General features: G+C 37.5%; 1 protein-coding gene across 4 annotated transcripts in view; it reads right to left on the reverse strand.

Moving 5' to 3' along the window:
• LOC149150991 (lactoylglutathione lyase family protein / glyoxalase I family protein) overlaps nucleotides 1-22897 on the reverse strand; it is a 109867-nt gene extending 86970 nt beyond the window's left edge. The window contains exons 1-3 of one of the 4 annotated variants that reach the window (XM_089439638.1): nucleotides 22744-22897; nucleotides 22299-22427; nucleotides 22097-22158 (exon numbers count right to left, since the gene is read on the reverse strand). In XM_089439638.1, coding sequence (XP_089295764.1) covers nucleotides 22097-22158; nucleotides 22299-22391 — 155 coding nt within the window. In that variant the 5' untranslated portion in view covers nucleotides 22392-22427; nucleotides 22744-22897. The other 3 variants (XM_089439639.1, XM_089439637.1, XM_089439635.1) reach the window with 3 other exon arrangements.
• Nucleotides 22898-23472: the final 575 nt, after the last annotated feature.

Consider the following 23472-nt stretch of genomic DNA (forward strand, 5'->3'; position numbering starts at 1 on the left):
TTTAATCAGAACCACTGACAAAGCGAACAGACTTGAGTTGGGTCTAATATGGCCCATTGCTAACAATTCTTGGATTGTCTTTTCTATCTCGTCCTTAAATTCCTTTGGATGCCGAAATGGCTCAGTGATTACGGGTTTGGCCCCTTCCTCCAACTCTATAGTATGTTTGGTGGGCTGGTTGCAGGTGTTAAGGATAATCATTCAAAACAAGAAACAATCTCCTCAAGCTCGGGTGGAACTTCTTCTCGGGTTTCCTTTGGAGAATCAGTCATCAACCTCCACTTTTAGCTATTCTACTAAAATAGCAGAACTAGTTAATTTACCCGATATATGGCAAACCTTCACCTTTCCCACGGAACCGAAAGGAAATACAACTGCAGTTCATAGCCTTCTCAGGTCCGAAATTTAAGTTAACCCGCGTGCATATTCCGGAGCGATATCTGTCGGATCTCGTCCCTTCTTAATGAACGGCTATGATCGATTTGGAATTCAACTGGATTAAACCACAGTTGATAAAATATCGCGTCCGAAATTTATATTAACTCCTGTGCATTTTTCAATGCAATCACCGTCGGATCTGACTCCTTCAAGCGGACGGTCACAATTAACTGAGCTATTAACTCAGTTTTATAATTTATCGCATCTGTTTTTGGAATTAACGTCCGCGCTTGTTAGCACACAATCACTATTAGATCTGTTGCCTGTCAATCAGACGGTTCAAATCTTCTCCCGGGTTCTCACGAATTTTGTCGGGGTTTTCTTCGTTCCGCCAAGAATTTGCACTTCCGCCAAGTTTAGCCTGTCTGTAAGTTATATTTCTTAAAACATATCCAGACTATTTAATACCATAGTTTTAAAAAACGGCCATTTCGAAACGGAAACGACCGAGTTGGTCCGTTCCATTGCCCTCCGGAGTGACTCGGTACAAAAAACGGCTCAGTTGGCCGAGTCATGGCTGACTCGGCCAACTCGGCCGTTTCCCGTACTGACTAGGCCGAGTCACAAACAGCGGCCCATAACCCACTAAAACAGCGATTTAACATTATTTTAATGAAATTTTAAGGGGTTTGCCGATTGGTTTGGACTTCAAGGTGTTTTATGAATTAGCTAAATGTTATTTGGGGTCTGTTTCCCCCTCCCAAACCCTATTTAACACACTCAAATGCTCTCTACTATTGATATGCGATTCAAATTTCATGGTAATGTTAAATTCTTAAAGTAAAAGTGACATTCTCCTTAAACTTCATTTTCATCCTTTTACTTAAATTTTTAACATTACCATGAAATGACTCAGGATATTTGAGAGTGGTTTCGACCTCATTGGATTTCATATGGAGAAAGTAGAATTTTAGATTTCATTCAAAATCCAGCAGACTTATCAGTTTTTCAGGATTTCAGGATTGGAGGATTGCAATGTTTCCAGTGAATTTTGTCATGTATTAGGGTATGGAACTCATATTTAATCAAGAGCACCAATCCCTCTATGTACCTTGATGTTAGTGACATTGGTTGTCGAACTCCTCTGGGATTCACTCCCAAACCGGAAGCTTCTGAAAATGTCGCTCCCTCTCCCGTTTTTGCTCCTACTCCCAAGTAACACAAAGAAGAGAAACTGTTTGGATCAAAAACGGTTAAATGATCTAGTTTATGTCCAATACAACCTCCGGCTCAGACGAAACCATTTGCTGAACAAAAGACCTGATTCAGATCCCATTGTGTTGGAAGACATTGATCCAACATCAGATTGGGTAGTGGAGAGTCTTCCAGCAGAGTTTGATCCTAATGAGGATCTTGATTTAGATTTAGATATCGAGACATCAATTGAACTTGAACATGTCGTTCAGTTGAATGCAGATCCCAATCCACCAGCCTCAGTCTCACAGCTAGCAAGGACTCCAGTTGTAGGTGCTTCCTTTGCTCAGCCACGACAGAAGCACAGCCGCCTAAGTCACAGGACACGTCCCCTAGGGTCCCGTGTCCCGTATTTTACGTATTGGACACGAAAACGGCCCTAATACGTGTCCAATATGATTTTTAACGTGTCATAAAAATCGAATACGTATTCGACGTTTTCCATTCGTGTCATAAATTTTGAATACGCGTATTTCGTACATAAAATACGTTGCCCTAACGTATTTCGATGTTTTGAATACGTATTGAAAAAAAAACATGGTTTATAGCGTAAGCGTTGGTCTATTCCGGCCCCCGAGTTATTTTCGGTTGTCTGGAGCTGTCATAGATTCTCCCATCTTAGACATTTCTTCTCAATAAATTAACTTTTTATATAATGCAAAAATTCCCTTAAAAATAAATAAAACATATGAAATTTAGCAAACTGAACATTTCATTGAATTCAAAAAAGACCCACGGATTCTTTGGGCTGCAACTCCTGTTTTGGATCCAAATGCTTAAATTTTAATAGTAGTCTTCAATGGTTGGCCTCCTAATTCCCCATGGAGAATCATAAAACCACAGTACATACCTAGAGCTATTGAAAATGTGATTTGGTACTTATCAGAAACCGCTGGGGAGTCAGTTGGATTGTCGAGGCAGGTGATGGATCAGTCGAACAACTGCACAGATTTCTCATTGGACGACAAATTGGCATCAAATTCGGCATTGGCTACGAGGTTTAGAGGTGTGTTCAACTGGAAGGGTTGTTTTAACTTTATAGTGTCCAACCGGAAAATGGTAAAGCTTTATCAAAGTGAAGTGATTTTGTCCTTAGGGTCATGTGGAAGTTGGTTGGTTTCACTGGTTGTAGTCGTAAAATTTTTCAACTTAAATATGAACAGTTTGCGATATTTAGAATTGTTTAACTATGCTGATACGTGTGACTTTTTTAAAATAAAATTTTTATAATTTTGAGTTTAAAATGATGGTGTGGAGGTAAGTTGGTTTGATAAGGTGTAATGGTAACTTTTTTCACATAAAATATGGAAAAATGTATATTAGTTTAGGTTTATTTTAACTTCAGAATTATTTAGTGTTGAAACTGATTAAATTTTTGATGTCTAATTTTTTTAAGATTGAAAAGAAAATTTAATCTTTTTAGAAATTTGGTAGATCTAGAGTTAAAATAAATCTAAATTGATTTAATATCAAATAATTAATTAGTAGTAAGTACTTACTACTTAGTTTCTTATGTGCTTGTAAGTTGTAAATTTTGATTCTATTTATTTTTTTAAAGTGAACTATGAACTTTGAGAAGTAATTATATTTTAATTTGATTAGATAAGCTGCAACCTGCAATTTAATATGGATAAAAAACTATATTTCGGTATATATATATATATATATATATATATATATATATATATTTATTAAATATATATAAAATGTGTCCCCCGTGTCCTGTTTCCAGGTCGCTGTGTTTCGTATTGAATACCTCGTATTTACGTGTCCTCCGTGTCTCGTGTCCTCGTGTCATGTGACTTAGACAGCCGCATATCTACTTTATCTCAGCTTGCATCTGATTCAGTTGCACAACCTGCTAGTGGTACCACTTCTACAGCTGCAGTTGGAGATGATGATGATGAGGAGGAGCCATGGGGCCCCCTGTCTGACTCTGATGATGATCTAGAGATTAATCGACATGATCTTGGCTCCTTTGGCAGTAGCTACTAGCCAGTAGCTGTAGTACTAGTACTAGAGTCTGGTCACAGTTTACTTTTGTTGTAGAGGCCATTTCTAGCCTCCTTGGTTATGTGTTTTTTGTTTTGAGTCTTTGATCATGTATGACAGTTGACTATGTATTGCCATTGGGTACCATTTTGATATAATGGATTGGTTCATGAGCCTACTTTGATCATATGTTGTCTTCCATCTATATTATAATGCTATGTGTTTGGAAACATGAATGAAAATCTTTAAAATTATGTTTAAAATCTTTAAAATTATGTTTTTTTATAAATAAAAAAATATTTAATGTATTTTTTACAACGACTGAGTCATTGAAATCGAGCCGGCCGAGTCATTACCGTTTCAGAGTCGGAGTCGGAGTTGATCCTCGGCCGAGTCGGAGTCGGAGTCGGAGTTTTAAAACTATGTTTAATACACAGTGAGTGAAGATTTAAACACGATAACACAAGATTATACAGAATCTAGTTCTAAAGGGCCCAAACTGGAAATCAACGGAACTTAGAAATATTTCGAAGGAAATTAAAACCTCCGAGATTGACCATTCATGTACAGTATACACAAAGATACAGAGAGATACCAAATTTTACAATCAAATCCTCCTCAGCCAAATCCCATTACACTAATTCAAAACTTACATAAATACCATTACATACAACAATCAAATCCTCAATCAATGGATCAAATTTGTCTGATCCTAGATAATATCTAATCTGCACGATATTCTCCTCACGAATCTCAACTAAGTCTACATACTTGAATTAATTACAAGATAATTCAAATCCCTGAATTCTAGCTCAAATCCTATCTAGAAAGCTTTGTAAAGTGACAACTAAAGGATTCCACTCCTTTGCTTATAAACTTTTTTTGTATTTTTGAAATAAAATTCGAAGTCTTTTGTCTTCAAGCCTCATGCTCCTACATCAGACTCCCGAAGACAAAATTCTTCATGGGCTCCTGTCCATAAGATCTTCTACAGAACTGCCCAACTTCTGTAGCATGGCATCTGTCATCCAAGTAGCATCAGCAATTGATTGATCTTTCCACTTGAACAAATACTGAAAATACTCCTGTCCTCTTGTCTTCTTAAACAATCTCTTATCCAAAATCTGTTATGGCTGCAATGCCTTTACTGTAGGTAACTGTTTTACCCAATCAACCTCTTGTTCTTCCTTGTCTTTTGCTATATCATCTGCATTTCCACTTTCATACCTGTACAAATCAGCAACATTGAAAATTGGAAATATTCCAATGTCAAGGGGTAATTCAATTTCATATGCATTTGCAGAAACTTTCCTCAAGACTCTGCATGGTCCAATTTTCTTAAATTTTAACTTGTTATACTCCCTTTTTGGAACTCTTTCCTTCCTCAGATGTGCTAAAACCAAATCTCCAAACTCAAAATTAGCTTCTCTTCTTCAAGTCTGCTCTGTTCTTGTACTTTACGTTGCTATCCTGTAACTGTTGTTTTACCTGTTCATGTATTGCTTGAATCTCTGAAGCAAAATCTTCTGTTTTAGCACTTCTCGTTTCAGCTTTTCCCAAGTCTCTCAATTCAGACACTCCTCTTGGGTGCATTCCATAAACTATATGGAATGGACTCTGCCCTGTACTCCTACTAAGAGAATCATTATAAGCATATTCAGCCTGTGCCAAAATTTGATCCCACTGTTTTGGATGTTCACCTGCAAGACTTCTCAGAAGATTACCCAAGCTTCTGTTTACAACTTCAGTCTGTCCATCAGTCTGAGGATGATAAGCTGAACTGAAACTCAGTTTAGTACCAAGCTTTTTCCACAATGTCCTCCAGAAATGACCAACAAATCTGGTGTCTCTGTCTGAAACAATGCTCTTAGGTAATCCATGCGACCTTACAATCTCCTTAAAAAACAGATTAGCAATGTGAGTAGCATCACTAGTTTTATAGCATGGAATAAAATGTGCCATTTTTTAAAATTTGTCAACCACAACATAAATTGAATCATTTCCCCTTTGAGTTTTTGGTAAACCCAAAACAAAATCCATACTTACCATATCCCAAGGTCTATCTGGAATAGGTAATAGAACATACAAACCTATGTTTTGGCTCCTTCCCTTTGCATACTGACAGAGTTTACAATTTTTCACATACTTCTCCACTTCAGATCTCATCGTTGGCCAGAAGTAAAACCGATTCAACTGCTCATAAGTCTTGTCTGCACCAAAATGTCCTCCAAGTCCACCACTATGTTTCTCCTTGATTAAATTTTCCCTCATAAACCAATTTGGTATGCACAGTTGATTTCTTTTAAACAACAATTCTTCTTGCAAGAAAAAATCCAGCCACTTACTTCTGTCTAACAAAACAGGATTTTTACAAGCTTCAAATGCCTCTTTAAATTCTAAATCTTTCTCCTACAATTCTTTAAGAAAATCAAAACCAGACACTTGAATTTGACTTTCCTGAGCTATGATACTTTTTCTGCTTAAGGCATCTGCTACTTTGTTTGATTGGCCATTTATATGTTTCAATACAAAATTAAAACTTTGGAGATATTCTACCCATTTTGCATGCTTCTAATTAAGCTTTGGTTGTTGCATAATGTACTGTAATGCATGATTGTCTGAATAAAGTATAAACTCCTTAGACATCAAGTAATGTCTCGACTTTTTCAATGATTGCACAACTGCATAAAATTCCTTACCATAAGAAGAATATTTCTTCTTTGATTCATTCAGTTTTTCACTGAAATAAGCTACAGGTCTGTCCTCCTGACTTAAAACAGCGCCAATGGCTTCTCCACTAGCATCACATTTCACTTGAAAAGGTTTATTAAAATCAGGCAAAATTAAAATAGGTTTTTCAGTGATCTTTCTTTTCAACAGCTCAAAGTTCTTTTCTACTTCAACAATCCATTTAAATCGTTGTTTATCCTTCTTTATAGTGTCAATAATAGAAGCATTGATCTTACTAAAATTCCTTATGAATTTTCTATAAAAACTAGCAAGACCATGAAAACTTCTTACCTCAAAAACACTTTTCGATGAAGGCCACTCTATGATTGCCTTTATCTTCTCTGAATCCATCTTTAATCCATCAGCAAAAACAACAAAGCCCAAATATACCAACTCTTCCTTCATGAATGAAATTTTCTTTAAATTTAGCAGTTACTTTTCTTGTTTCAGCTTCTGTAAGACATAACTCAGATGTCTCATATGTTCCTCTTTAGATCTGTTGTAAACTAATATATCATCCAGATATACTATTACAAATTTACCAATAAATTCTTTCAGCACTTCATTCATAAGCCTCATAAATGTACTAGGAGCATTTGATAACCCAAAAGGCATTACCATCCATTCATACAGTCCTTCATTTGTTTTAAAAGCAGTTTTCCATTCATCACCTTCTCTAATCCTTATTTGATGATACCCACTTTTTAAATCCAGCTTTGTAAAATATCTTGCTCCACTTAAACAATCCATCAAATCTTCAATTCTAGGTAAAGGAAATATGTACCTGATTGTTATTTTGTTGATTGCTCTTGAATCAGTGCACATTCTCCAGCCTCCATCTTTCTTTGGACTCAACACTATTGGCACTGCACAAGGACTCAAACTCTCTCTAACTAGTCCTTTATCTAACAATTCTTGAACCTATTTTCTGATTTCTTCATTTTTTGTGGGAGTCATCCTAGACGCTGCTTTATTTGGCAGATTTGCCCCTGGAATCAAATCTATATGATGACTGATTTTTCTAATGGGTGGTAACTCATTAGGCAAATCATCTAGAATGATATCACAATAATTTTCCAGCGTCCCTTGAATTTCAATTGGCAAATCAGAAATTTTAGTGGAAGTAATTATTACCTTGGGTTTGCAAATCAATGCAAAATTTACCTCATCCTCTTCAATCTGCTGCAAGTATTCCTTTCCACTCAGCAATAGTCTTTGGATCAGATTTTCTTAATGCATCCTCTTCTTCCATAGGCAACAATGTATGATTAATACCATCTTTACCAAATTTGTATGTGTTCTTTTTCCCATCATGCATAGCTCCTCTATCATACTGCCAATGTCTTCCCAGCAATATGTGACACACATCCATAGGCATCTCATCACACAGAATTTTGTCTTTGTATCTGCACAACTGCAACTCCACTTCACACTGTTCCTTCACTAACAACTGATGTCCTTTTTGAAGCCATGACACCTTGTAAGGTGTTGGATGTTTCTTTGTCTTTAATTTCAACTTTTCCACCACTTTTGTAGAGACCAAATTATCAGTGCTACCACTATCAATTACCATTTGACAGCATTTTCCTTGAACCTTGCACACAGTCCTGAACAAAGTCTTTTTTTGTGCTAGTTCAACAACTTCCTTTGCTGGCTTTAACAAACTTTGTTAACTACCAAAGATTCCCCTTTCTCTGGTACATTTTCTTCTTCTCGCACCTTTCTACTTCCTCTTCAATCTAAGCAACAATTACATTTCTCTGATTTGTTCCTACGTTTTCTGGACACTCATAGGCTCTGTGTCCCAGCTTGTTACTATTGGAAATAATACTAAGCGGGCGGGTGAATCAGTATTTGTAAATCAATAATATTTCATTTCCATAAACAGATTTGTATATGCTACTTTAGCTAAGTGAACCAGCGTGTATACGTGACTGTTATTAAAGCAACCAGCGTATATGCAGATAACTTTTGATTTACCCAATTTATCATGTATTGAACTTTAACCAGTATGTCAAATATTAATTAGATAGTGCAGTAAAAGCAGAATAAAACATTACACATAAGCATCGCACATGAACACCAAGATAGAAAGTGGAAACCCAATGTGGGTAAAAAGCACCTGCTGCTGTCGTCTCTGTCTTCTTTTAATAATGAGAAAAATCCATTTACAATTTTGTACTGGTGTAGACTTATACCAGTACACAGGCTTCTACCTGCAAAAGGTTGCAACCTTCTCTCGCTTTCAGCTACTACTGGAAGGGAGCTACAACCCCCTAGCTCTTGTACTAACCAATATGTTTACTAGTACGTAGGTGCCACCTTTCAAGAAACTCCACTCTTTTACCAGGGACCACATTTCATAAATTTTCAGACTGGATACTCCTGGAACACAACACCATAATCTGAAGGCCACGTTTCATCCAATTTTCATATTGGACCCATCAACAACATCATAGTTGCAATACAATCATCAAGTACATAAACCAATCACTGAAACTCCTGAATCTAATCATTCAGAATACTGTCACCAAAATACAGTCACCAGAACAGAACCCAGATCTCTATAACAGCAAACAAAACAACTAAAACATTCTTCACAAGGTATATGCTACTTCCCTGTGTCTAACCAGCGTGTGTACGCGCTTTTGTCAAAGCCAACCAGCGTATACATCTGTAAATGTTAATTCATAATTTTACAGCTATACCAGACTTCAATTATACCCAGATCATAACATTTACAAAATAATATATGCCTTAGTATTCAGATCTAGAATATACATGAGCAAAACACATAATGATAGTTCATTTTACGCCTTAAGATCCCGATCCATCATTAGATCTAATCCCTCATCATCCGCTAAGGTTCATCCTTGGTTCAGATCCAGCAATGCACCATAACCCAATAACCTGCATACTAGATCTCACATTTCATCAGATATTTGATACTTGCACCCTTCGCCTAATGATCTTCTCCTCCTTTTATAGTTTTAGGCCTTTCTCAATACCATGGACCAAAACCACTTAGGACCAATACCTTGGACCAAATACCTAGGATCAATACTTCAAACCAAATACCTTGGACCAAATACCACGGACCAAAAGCTTAGTTTTCCAACATATACACGCTTTTGCTTCTGTGAAAGTGCGTGTGTACGTATACGTGACTTGTATACAGTGAACCTGCGTGTATATGCAGCTTGGTCAAGGTGAACCTGCATATACCTCTCTTTCTTCATTCTATGTATTCTGATCTGCAATTCTTTGTTGTTAACCTGTTGTACTATGATCTTTCATCTGAGTGAGTTGCCATCAAGAACAACACCTTTATCATAATGCCAACAATATCCCCCTTTGGACTTGATGGTAACAACAACACCAAGTCAATCTCCCCCATTGACATCAAGGGCAAAGGGTCATGCTCCCCCTGCGTAAATGCTAAATTCTCTAATATGCTGAAGTGTAGTGATTGAGCTCCCATGATCGAGTCCATGCTCCCCCTGAGCACAAGCAAAGTCTGCAAAAAGATTTTCTAAAGAATAACATGACTCTATACAGACCTTCCTGTCACCAATGACTCATACATACATCCATCTCCCAACCAAGTGGGGATATACCAAATTTGACTCATCCACCCAACCAAGTGGGGATATACCAATTGTTGATACATGATAAAAACAAGAAACATTACATCATCCATCCCATACATAGTGGGGTTACAAATTAGGTCGTTTCATGACCTTTACATTAAATGATATGCATGACATATATAACAGAGACCAAATATCTAAGACAAGACCATGATAGTCATCAGCAACTATCATATGATCTGCACCATCAGCAGCATCTGTCAACAACATCCAGACCAGCAACCTGTATATGTCCATCATTAGTTCCCAAAATATCATCAACCTATGTCAAAGTATGTCAGCATATATCAACTCATCCTCTTGATCTCATCAAGATCAACTTGCTTCGTTCCCTTATCATAACCTTCCATGAATCAACTAAGCATATGTCATATCTCCAAGCGGTAGCACAAAATCATTCACATCATATCATATGTATGTGAAAAACCATAGACATCATTATCAAGAATTGCATGATTTTTCCACAAGAACCTTCATTATATCATCACTAGGGAACATCCCACATCATCAACCATGATAATCAACATATGTGAGTATCATCCTATCATCATAAAGTAAGAACTCATCATCATTGATTAGGTACCAAAGACTTCTAAACATAATGCCAACAATGCTTTATTAGAAGCATAGCATGTTCTCCCCCTGAACCTGTTCCACCTGTTCACTATCAGATCTAATCACTGCATATGTCAGAAAGAGATATCAAAACATCATCATCAATCAGATATACATCAAGTTATCAACAACTTTATGAGGACCAATATATTTCCACATGTTATCAGCAGATTGTAACCATCATCAAACAAAGCAGATAATTGACAGAACCATAGCAGACCCCTTTTTTTAGTCTAGCCTACTGCTTTTCTTCAAACCCACATATACGCAACTGTGTCGACAGAAATCCGCGTATGTCCGTGATTACACTTCATGAAACTTGCGTCTAACAACCTTTCTCTGAAAAATAAGATTTAACAGCAAGATGATGCAGCAACTACTCCCAACTTTTGTCTGAGATATTCAAATGTCTCTGGGCAGTGGTTTAGTGAATATATCAGCAACCTGTTCTTTGGAGGGAACATACTCCAATTTGACCTTTTGTTCAAGCACTTGTTCACGTAGAAAATGATATTTGATGGGTATGTGCTCGGTCTTGGAGTGCATTACTGGATTCTTTGAAATACTGATGGCACTTGTATTATCACATAGGATGGATATGGGTGGAGTATATGTGATCTGAATGTCTTGCAAAGTTTGCATCATCCAAAGGAGTTGTGTGCAACAAGATGCAGCAGCCACGTATTTTGCTTCAGCGGTAGATAATGCAATTGAACTTTGTTTCTTGCTGAACCAAGACACTAACCTGAAAACCATATAGAATGCACCACCACTAGTGCTTTTTCTGTCATCAACACTTCCTGCCCAATCTGCATCTATATATGCATGAAGAGTAATATCTGTATCTCTAGGATACCATAAACCAAAGTTCTATGTTCCTTAAAGATATTTGAAAATCCTTTCGACTGCCTGAAGGTGTGATTCATTTGGATTTGCTTGGAATCTTCCAACTATTCCTATTGCATGCACGATGTCAGGTCGGGTACCTGTTAGATAAAACAGACTGCCAATCATGGATCTGTAAGTTGGTTGATGTACTGCTGTTGATTCATCATTTGAGGTGAGACTGCATCCTACTACCATTGGGGTACATACTGGTTTAGAATCTTCCATGCCGTAATTTTTCAAGATCTGTTTGAGATATTTGGTTTGTGAAAGAAAAATATCATCTTTATTTTGTTGAACTTGTAGACCAAAAAAATAGGTAAGCTCACCAAGCAAGAACATTTCAAATTCTTGTTGCATTGCTGAAGCAAAATTATGACTCATGGATTCTTCATTGCTACCAAAGATGATATCATCAACATAAACAACAATTATTAGTAATTTCCCAGTGTCAATCTTTGTATATAGATTGCTATCTGCTGACCCCTTTAAAAAACCCTATAGGTGGAGATATTTGTCAAGACGGTAATACCAGGCCCTTGGAGCCTGTTTTAAACCATAAAGAGTCTTTCTGAGTCTGCATACAAGTTTTGCATCATTTCCAAGAATGAATCATTCTGGTTGTTCAATATAGACTTCTTCTTCTAAGTCTCCATTACGGAAGGCAGATTTTACATCCATTTGGTATACTTTGAATTTCTGAAAACCAGAAAGAGCTAGAAACAACCTTATGGCTTCAAGTCTAGAAACAAGTGCAAAAGTTTCTTCAAAATATATACCTTCCTATTGAGCATATCCTTTACAAACAAGTCTAGCCTTGTTTCTAATAACTTCTCCATTTTCATTTAGCTTGTTTTTGAATATCCATTTAGTTCCTATGATATTCTTATCATGAGGTCTAAGAACTAATTCTCAAGTATTATTCTTTTCAATTTGCTCAAGTTCTTCATTCATGGCCTTGACCCAACATTCATCTTTGCATGCTTCATTTACATTTTGAGGTTCAATGGAAGATAGTAATGCTAGATCGCTTGAAACTTCTGTAATAGTTCTTCTTGTCTGCACACATGCCTCTTTTTCCCCTAAAATTTGAGTTTTTGAATGATTTTTCTGAACATACCTGGACGGAGTCTTTTCTTCTACCGTTATTTCTTCTTCTAGTGCTTCATTGATTTCTTCTTCAGAATCAGTGTGATTTGATGTGGGAAAATAATCCTCATCTTCATCATTGTCATAATCTTCGGTTTTTATCTCTTTTGGATTTTTGCATGCTTCATCAGCCACAACATCAATACTTTCAATAATTTTCCCAAGTCCTTTATTATAACGTTTATATCCTTTACTTCGGGAAGAGTAACCAAGAAGAATACCTTCATCTGCTCTGCGTTCAAACTTACCAAGTTTTTCATCAGTCCTTTTGATGTAACATTTGCTTCCAAAAACTTTAAAATATTTTACAGTAGGATTCTTACCATACCAAAGTTCATGTGGAGTTTGAGTGTTGTTTACCCGAACATTTGCTTGGTTGAGAATAGTGACGGCAGCGAATGCAGCTTCACCCCAGAAGGTTGCAGGAGTTCTAGATTCATCTAGCATAGCTCGAGCCATTTGTTGAACAGTTCTGTTCATTCTTTCTACCACTCCATTTTGCTGAGGAGTCCTTGCATTGGAGAACTACCTTTTTATTCCATGTTGTTCACAAAAATCAAAGAATTCATCTAAGGTAAATTCCCCTCCTCGATCAGATCTAAGGCATTTGATTTTGCGATCTGATTCATTTTCAACCAAGGCTTTGAAGGCGTTGAACTTTTCAAATGCTTTATCTTTATGCTTTAGAAGACCTATCCAACACATTCTGGAAAAATCATCAATGAACAATATAAAGTATTCTTCTCCACGAGGTGACTTTTTCCTTGATGGTCCACATAAATCAGTATGAACAAGTTGAAGAGGCTTACTAGCTAACCCTTCGTTTTCAATGAAGTAAGATCTGGTTTGCTTACCGAATTGACATGGTTTGCATATTGTATTTTCAGGAATGTTGATATCTAAAAGATCACAAACAACCTGGAATCTGCGTGCTTTTCTTATTTGAGAAAAGCTTGAATGTCCCAATCCTTTGTGCCATAGCCAGTTTTCATTATTTTTGCTTAGATAGCATTGTTGTTGTCTTCCCTTGAGTATGTGTAAGTTGTTTGGAGTTCTTGTACCTTTGATCAGGGTTTCTCCTGTATCAAGCTCACGAACAACACATCTGTTTGAACGAAACATCACTTCATTTCCTTGATCACACATTTGACTGACACTCAACAGGATATGCTTTAGACCATCAACATACATAACATTCTCAGCTTTAACCTTTTCTTTTAAGAAAACAGAGCCTTTACCTTTTATGACAGCAGGAGTGTCGTTTCCAAATGAGACATTCTTTTCATTTTCTAAGGCATTATATGAGTGAAGTTTTTCTTTATCACCTGTCATGTGTTTTGAGCATCCATTGTCGATGTACCACTAGTTTTCTTGTCCTTCTGCATACAAGGCTATACCACATCTTTCTGTTTGTGGTTCTTTCTTTCTCCATATTTTGGGATTTAATGGAGTTTACTCCTTTTGAGATATTTGCCGAAATTTACCCCTGCATTCAGATTCTTCATGGCCAAAGTTGTTACAGATTGAACATTCAATTTCATTTTCAAGAAGAGAAAGTTATTATAGGAACTTTTCTTGATCCCTGTCACATTCCTTTGATTTCGTGCTTCTCTAATCATAATGGTTTTGTAAGCAACACATTGAGCAGCTTTGTGTCCAAAATTATGACATGAGAAACATTGACCATTAAAGAAGTTCCTGCGATTATTGAATCTATTACCTGATAATTGTAATTACTATTTATCTTTGAAGCAAATTGAGTATGATTTACCTGAAGTTGGTTGTGACTTCTGTTTATCCTTGAAGCAAATTGAACCTGATTTACCTGGTGATCCGTTTTATGCTTTCGCTGACGATTGTCATACTGTTCACTGTTCTTTGCTGCATCAAGATAGCTTTTAGTGAAGGTTGACGGCTTCTGTGATTGAGATGCTTCTTCATTATATCCAAGACCTGCCTTTATCAGAGGAGAATGCTGCACTTTGATAATTTCATTTAAGGTTTCTGATCCTTTAGCAAATCTAAGAGAGATTTTGTTTTCTCAAAATCCTTTCTTAGACCCACAATTTCACATTCTAGTTTTTCATTGTGTTTTTCTCTTTTAGCAAGTTGATATGTCAAGGTATCTATAATCATATTCTTTTCTTTTAAAAAGATTTTGAGTTTAGAGATTTCTTCATGAAGGTCATCTTCTTCTAAAGCATCCGAAAAATTATCATCTTCATAAGCCATTAGAAGTCTATAGTCATTACTATTTTCATCTTCATCACTATTTGATAAACCATCGCTGTCTTCATGAGTATAGTAACTCTTTTTACTTACACTTTGTTTTCTATTCCATTTTGCAGATTCCTTCCCTTTATCATATTTATCTTTATGAGGACATTTGGCAGCATAATGACCGACTCTACCACAGGCAAAACATTTGAAAGGTAGTTTACCTCTAAATCTTCCAGAACCCCGTTGAAACTTCTTGACAAAGTTTACTTCATCTTCTTCTTCTTAAATATGTCATGATTCATTGAGTTCTTTTCCTTTTGCTGAAGCTTTAAATGCGGCTTCTCTCATATCCGATGGGCCTCCTTTTCTCATCTCAAAGGCAATTAAGATTCTGTGAAGCTGTGTCATAGTAATAGTCTGTAGGTCCTGTTTTTCTTCTATGGCAGATACTTTTGTTTCAAATTTAGCAGACAAGGATCTTAAAACTTTCTCAACTAAGGTAGCTTCCTTTATCTCTTCACCCAGATTCTTCATGCAATTAACAACCTCATCTATATGTAAGAAGTAACTAGCTATACTTTCATCATTGTGCATCTTAAGAGTTTCATATTGAATTCTGAGAGTTTGCAGTTTAGCACGTTTTACCTGAGAGTCTCCTTCATAGCTTAGAATGATTTTGTCCCATATTTCTTTGGCTGATTTGAGCTGCATAACTTTGACAAACTCTGATTGTGACAGACTTCCCAATAATGTATTGACAGCCTTGGCATTGGTTTCATATTGCTTTTTACCTGCCGTATTTGTAGGAATTGTTGATGGAAATGTATATCCTCCTTCCATGATTTCGCAGACATCTGTTCCAAGCGATTGAAGATAAGCTGTGGTTCTTATCTTCCAATAAACAAAGTTACTCCCGTCAAAGATTGGCAGTCTGATGGATCCCCCACTTTCTTGATTACTCATTATGATGGATCTTCCTTCAAGCGATCAAGCTTCTTCTGAAGGACTTGCTCTGATACCAATTGTTGGAAATAATACTGAGAGAGGGGGGTGAATCAATATTTGTAAATCAATAATATTTCATTTCCATAAGCAAATTTGTATATGCTACTTTAGCTAAGTGAACCAACGTGTATACACCACTGTTATTAAAGCAACCAGCATATATGCAGATAACTTTTGATTTATCCAATTTATCGTGCATTGAACTTTAACCAGTATGTCAAATATTAATTAGATAGTGCAGTAAAAGCAGAATAAAGCATTACACATAAGCATCACACATGAACACCAAGATATAAGGTGGAAACCCAATGTGGGAAAAACCACCTGCTGCTGTCGTCTCTATCTTTTTTTAATAATGAGAAAAATCTGTTTAAAATTTGGTACTGATGCAGACTTATACCAGTACGCAGGCTTCTACCTGTAGAAGGCTGCAACCTTCTCTCGTTTTCAGCTACTACGATAAGGGAGCTACAACCCCCTAGTTCTTGTACTAGCCGATATGTTTACTAGTACGTAGGTGTCACCCTACAGGAAACTCCACTCTTCTACCAGGGACCACATTTCATAAATTTTCAGACTGGATACTCCTGGAACACAACACCATAATCTGAAGGCCACGTTTCATCCAATTTTCATACTGGACCCATCAACAACATCATAGTTGCAATACAATCATCAAGTACATAAACCAATCACTGAAACTCCTGAATCTGATCATTCAGAATACTGTCACCAAAATACAGTCACCAGAACAGAACCTTTGTAACAGCAAACAAAACAACTGAAACATTCTTCACAAGGTATACGTTACTTCCCTGTGTCTAACCAACGTGTGTATGCGCTTTTGTCAAAGCCAACTAGTGTATACATCTGTAAATGTTAATTCATAAGTTTACAGCTATACCAGACTTCAATTATACCCAGATCATAACATTTACAGAATAATATATGCGTTAGTCTTCAGATCTAGAATATACATGAGCAAAACACATAATGATAGTTCATTTTACGCCTTAAGATCCCGATCCATCATTAGATCTAATCCCTCATCATCCACTAAGGTTCATCCTTGGTTCAGATCTAGCAATGCACCATAACCCAATAACCTACATACTAGATCTCACACTTCATCAAATATTCGATACTTGCACCCTTGGCCTAATGATCTTCTCCTCCTTTTATAGTTTTGGGCATTTCTCAATACCATGGACCAAAACCACTTAGGACCAATACCTTGGACCAAATACCTAGGGTCAATACCTCGAACCAAAACCATGGGTCAAAATACCTTGAACCAAATACCAAGGATCAAAAGCTTAGTTTTCCAACATATACGCATTTTTGCTTCTGTGAAAGTGCGTATGTCCGTATACACGACTTGTATACAGTGAACCTACGTGTATACGCAACTTAGTCAAGGTGAACCTGCGTATACCTCTCTTTCTTCATTCTGTGTAGTCTGATCTGCACTTCTTTGCTATTAACCTGTTGTACTATGATCCTTTATCTGAGTGAGTTGCCATCAAGGACAACACCTTTATCATAATGCCAACAGTTACATCTGTACCCTCTGATTTCTCTTCCTCTGCCTCTTCTTCCTCTGAAAAAACTCCTTTTGCCACTTGCATCACCTTTTGTGGGTGTATGCTAATTCAAGCTGCTGCTAGCTCCATCTCTAGGTGTTGTAGATCTTCCTCTACCACCTTGACTTCCTCTTCCTCGGAAAGTACCTCTACTTCTGGTAGATTGCTTCCTCATGAGTTTTTCTTCAGCCCTCAATACCATCTGATAAGCTTCTTCTACTGTTTTAGGAAACAGCACACTTATCTCATCTTGGATCTCCATTCTGAGACCATTTATGTATCTTGCAACCTTCTCATCTATATCTTGAATTTGTCCAGCTCTTATGCTCACTTTGTAAAATTCCTTTGTGTATTCTTTCACTGTCAAAGACCTCTGTCTGAGATTCTACATCTGTCTATATAATGAAAGTTGATAATCACTTGGCAAAAACTTACCTCTCAACTTTGCCACCATCTTGTTCCACTTTTTAATCGGCTGCTTACCAAGTCTTCTTTTTTTTTTTGCCTGCACTCCATCCCACCAAAGTGCTACATGTCCTTTCAATTTTGTGACAACAAATTTCACTCTCTTTCCTTCTTCCATTTATTCATAATCAAAGAATTTATCCATGTCAATAATCCAGTCTATCAACTCTTCAGGGTTTAAACCTCCTGTATAAACTGAACCCTCAAGTCTGGATTTAGATGTGGATCCTAACACTAATTTAAAAAATCTCATTTCAGGAGTAATTTCTGCAGGTTCCTCTTCTTCTGCAGCTTCAACTTTAGGCTCATTGACATCTCCAGTACCTGCATCTCCTTGATTTCCCATTTCAACTGCTTCTAATCTAGCTTGCATCTGTTGCATAACTTCCAACACTTCAGCATTTGCAACTAGTCTTCCTCTTCTTCGACCACCACCACGTCTTCCTCCAACTCTGAAAGCCATGTTGGATTTCTTTTTTCTGATTTTTGAGATCCTGCTTAGTGTCAAAAAGCTGCTCTGATACCACTAATGGTGGGTTGGTTGCAGGTGTTAAGGATAATCATTCAAAACCAAAAATGATCTCCTCAAGCTCGGGTGGAACTTCTTCTCGGGTTTCCTTTGGAGAATCAGTCATCAACCTCTAGTTTTAGCTATTCTACTAAAATAGCAGAACTGGTTAATTTACCCGATATATGGCAAACCTTCACCTTTCCCACAGAACCAAAAGGAAATACAACTGCAGTTCATAACCTTCTCGGGTCCGAAATTTAAGCTAACCCGCATGCATATTCCAAATCGATATACGTCAGATCTCGTCCCTTCTTAATGAACGACTATGATCGATCCGGAATTCAACTGGATTAAACCACAGTCGATAAAATATTGCGTCCAAAATTTATATTAACTCTCGTGCATTTTTCGATGCGATCACCGTCAGATCTAACTCCTTCAAGCGGACGGTCACGATTAATTGAGCTATTAACTCAGTTTTATAATTTATCGCATCCGTTTTTGGAATTAATGCCCATGCTTGTTAGCATGCGCTCACCATTAGATCTGTTCCCTGTCGATCAGACGGTTTAGATCTTCTCCTGGGGTTCCCACGAATTTTGTCGGGGTTTTTTTCGTTCCGCCAAGTTTACCCTATCTGTAAGTTATATTTCTTAAAACATGTCCAGACTATTTAATACACAATGAGTGAAGATTTAAACGCGATAACACAAGATTATACAGAATCTAGTTCTAAAGGGCCCAAACTGGAAATCAACAGAACTCAAAAATATTTCAAAGGAAATTAATACCTTCGAGATTGACCATCCATGCAATATACACAAAGATACAGAGAGATTCCAAATTTTACAATCAAATTCTCCTCAGCGATATCCCATTACACTAATTCAAAACTTACATAAATACCATTACATACAACAATCAGATCCTCAATTAATGGATCAAATCTGCCTAATCCTAGATAATATCTAATGTGCATGATATTCTCCTCACGAATCTCAACTAAGTCTACATACTTGAATTAATTACAAGATAATTCAAATCCCTGAATTCTAGCTCAAATCCTATCTAGAAAGCTTTGTAAAGTGATAGCTAAAGGATCCCACTCCTTTGCTTGAAAACTTTTTTTGTATTTTTGGAATAAAATTCGAAGTCTTTTGTCTTCAAGCCTCATGCTCCTGCATCAATGTTCAAATCCTCTTTTAGGAGGCAATCTTGGGGGGAAGCAAAATACACAATGTCTTCCATTTATCATGCTTAAGAAGGTAGCCAATCAACAGCTCACTGCTTCAGCTGAGCTACCCACTTTGGACGAGGAAGGGCACTAAGAATTGATTCTCAAAACTATCATGGTTGTCCGAGAGAGGGGATTAAGGGCAGAGTGATCTCAGAATATCTCATTAGGTGGAAGGATTTGCTTGAATAAGGCGCTACGTGGGAAGGAGAATAGATCTTGCAGCACTCAAATTTGCAATTGCTTGAGGGCAAGCAATGCCGGGAAGGAGGGATATGTCCTCTTCGAATTAAATTTCCAGGGGAGGGCGAATTAGCTTATTTAACCCCGCGGGTTATAGTCTTTTGTAAAGGGGGGAACCCATTATTTGATGTTACTTGGGTAACATTAATAATTTGGGGCAAATGGAGAGAAACTTGTTAGCCACGCAAAATTAAAATTAGGAGAGGAAACCCCAGAGGGAATCTATTAAAAGGAGAGAGGAGATTCAATGTGATCATCATGGATTGTTGTTATTTCTAATTTTTGGGCAGAGACTCTTAGAGGATTTTAAAACCCCCTCTTTCTGATTGGTTTCGGTGGGAAAAGATTCCACCCTAGCCAATCCCTTTTCCTTTCTGGTTACAGGCCAAAGTTCTTATTGAAGGAGCATCATTCTGAGGCATTATCTGTGACAGTGAACCATTTCTGAGGCATTATCTGTGACAGTGAACCATTTCTGAGGCATCATCTGAGACAGAAAATTGTCTCTAGGGCATTATCTAGGCAATGAATTGTCTCTAGGGCATCATCTGTGGCAGCGAATTGTCTCTAGGGCCGTGTCTGTAGCAGCAAATTGTTTCTAAGGCTTTTTCTGTGGCAGCAAGTTATTATCTGTGGCAGCGAACCACCTCTGAGGCATCATCTGCGTCAGTGAGATAATCCTGAGGCATGTGAAGGTTATTTTCCTGGGCAGCACAGCTGAGTCAGCGAATCATTGTTTGAGGCAGCGAGGGTGGAACCCCATTGACAGCGAGGTCGGAGACTACAGCGGACGTTATCTCTAAGGCAGCAGGAGGACCCATACAGGCCTGTTTGGGTAGAAAACAGCCGGGAACCACTACCCTGTAACAGTGGAGGATCAAAGGGTTATTTCTGAGGCCGCAGGTTGTAGAAAAGAGCACAACAGGGGGTTGCAGGAGTTTACGGGGGTGCTGGCTGATTGGGTCTGAGGCAGCCAGGGCAATCAATAGTATGGAGCAACCAGCGAGGACTGTTGGCATGATTTGCGACAGCATAGTTGAGTTGGACTCTAAAACTGTGAGGGTTAGTTACAGTCTAGTAAGCTAAGCTTATAATGTTATCTGTGGAATTTCTAAGTCTGTAATTGCTTAATGAATCAGCCCCGGTTTGTGGATTCAATTGATTGCCTAAATTCTTCATTATATTACTATGTATCCAATTATGAGCAATACTGTTTCATAGCTTAATGAGTGTTGTAATGCTGTTACGGAACACAATTCTCTATTGTACTCATTGAAAACCCTAGATCAATATTGTGCACTAAGGGTAATTCTTCCAAAGGTATATTACAATTTTTTGATATGTGATACAATGGTGTTTTGCTGATTTTTGGCCCTTCTTCAGTAAATTCCTGCTCTGATTTTTCCCAAGTCTTCCGTCTATCTGTCGTTTTGAATATTTTTGCTGATATACCTGCTGATTATTTGAGGAAACTCGGAAAACTGTCGATAGAGAGTGAGGCAAAGTAACCCTGTGTCTGATCATTTGTGCAGGGTGTTGGCAGGAATCGAATAAAATTATTTGGAGAACAGCCAAGAGAAGCGGATATATTCCACATCATGGATGCTAGGGCTGTCTCTGCTTCTTCTTTGACATTTTTCTGGAGCACCAGCAGGAAGGTTGAGGCCTACAAGTATTATACCCCAGGGGCAGGGGACAGGGACCCATTAGCCTGGGCGTCTCACCCGAGGGCATTATTCAGCCATCTCTTGGTGTTGGCATCTCTATTGACTAGTTCAGAGGATGAAAACAATTAGCTGCCCTTCTTTGTTGAGGGGCTATCTGCTTTGCTCCACCCTTTTGCTAGCTATCACTCACTCTTATTTAGACTACTGTTCTCTTTGCTGGGGATGTGCTATGCACTCTCTTTTTACCTATTCCTTCATGTTGTGTCCATTGACCTATCTTTGCCATTTCATGGACAGTGACAAATTTCCAATTTTAATTTTGATTTCTATTTCTATAGGAGAGCATCTGGTGGCTTCAAGGGAACTAAAGTGATCATTAAATGGACATACAAAGCGTCTAGGTTAGTAGGTAACCAGCAATCCAAACCCAGTTTGCCTTGTAATTACATAGAAAAAAGATCAAAGAAATAACAGACATGGAAAATGAAAAGTGGAAGGCCTTGCGAGTATTTTACTTCATGCCCAAGACTCGCGAATAGAAATCCAAGCTGACCTTCGGGTCTTTGACCCTGAGCATCTGAAATCCAGAAACCCAAAAAAACAACTCTAATTTAGGAATTCAACGGAACATATAATCGGAGAAGCGAAAGGAGCAAATACCCAAGTTTCAGATGCCTAAAGTTAATTAGAGAATAATTACTTCACGAATTTGCTTACCGTCTGCTGCAAAAAATACCCTTTTGTAGCTTCGTCTGGCTTGTCACTAAGCCCTGGATTGTTGGCAGAAATCTCTTTACCTTGGCTGGCCATGGTGGCAAACGTTTTCAATCTATGCTGTTGTTTTTGCTGCTTCACAAGTCAAAATGCGACTCTTAATTCAGCAGAAAGAAACAAGGCGGGAAAAAATCTGCAATCAAGTGATATAAACAATGAACAACTGTTCAAACATTGTAGATGCATGCAAGCTCAGAGTTTGAGGTGGTCACATTGAAAAATGTAATGAATTTAGGGGCAAGGAAAGCATGTCCGAAATTGGAACTGGCATCGGCGGATGAAATAGCAAAGGCAGCGGGAGGGCAGGTAGAAAGCAGGAGACGAGAATGACGGATTGGAAGGAGCCGAGCTGCGGAGATAGCCATAGCCATTAGATTAGGAAACTTACAATTGATCGTGATAAAACTATTGCCCACACAATGCAAGTGTCAAATTCTTGAGGGATGGATACTGAAGCAAAATATTATTCAACGTTATTATTCAGTTCTCAATGAGGAAGTTGCTGATTGAATACCTATATTGGTTGGTGGTATGTGCATATCATAGCATATATGTGTTAGACGTCATTACATTTTTCGGTTTTCGGTTCATGATTTAATTTTTTGTAGTTTAAAATTATGGTCAAAAATCGTGAAAAGTTATTTTCTACCAATTTGTTTGTGAGGGTTTTGATATATTTTCTATGGATGGAAGTGATCTCCTTAAAAACAATGGGATAGTACTTTAAGCGAATTAAAAAATAGATAAAAAAAATTATATGTTAAATGAACTCATTAATTTAAGTGAATTAAAAATTATATAATTTTTTGAATTTAAGTTTAAATGAAATGAAATGATATTTTAATGTCTATGAGATTAAAAATAGTCTTTGTCTTTACATGGTTCCAGTTCGACAATGGTTAGGTTCAGTTTGAATTCATATTTTTGGATGAGGTTTGTCATTAGGTTCGTCTATATATCAATGTTTTAAAATTCGATCGAGCTAACCAACTTGAACCCCTGCGCAGACCGGCTTGACACAAAAACCGGTTCAATGGTTGATCTGTTACCGAACCGGCCGAGTCGGTCAATGGTCGATCTATTACTTAACCGCAACTCAGCCGGTTCGATAACAGAC

The sequence above is a fragment of the Pinus tabuliformis genome, chromosome 9 (genome assembly GCF_031772625.1).
Source record: "Pinus tabuliformis cultivar Carrire ecotype Pingquan chromosome 9, CPIR1, whole genome shotgun sequence".
In the NCBI taxonomy this organism is placed as follows: Eukaryota; Viridiplantae; Streptophyta; class Pinopsida; order Pinales; family Pinaceae; genus Pinus; species Pinus tabuliformis.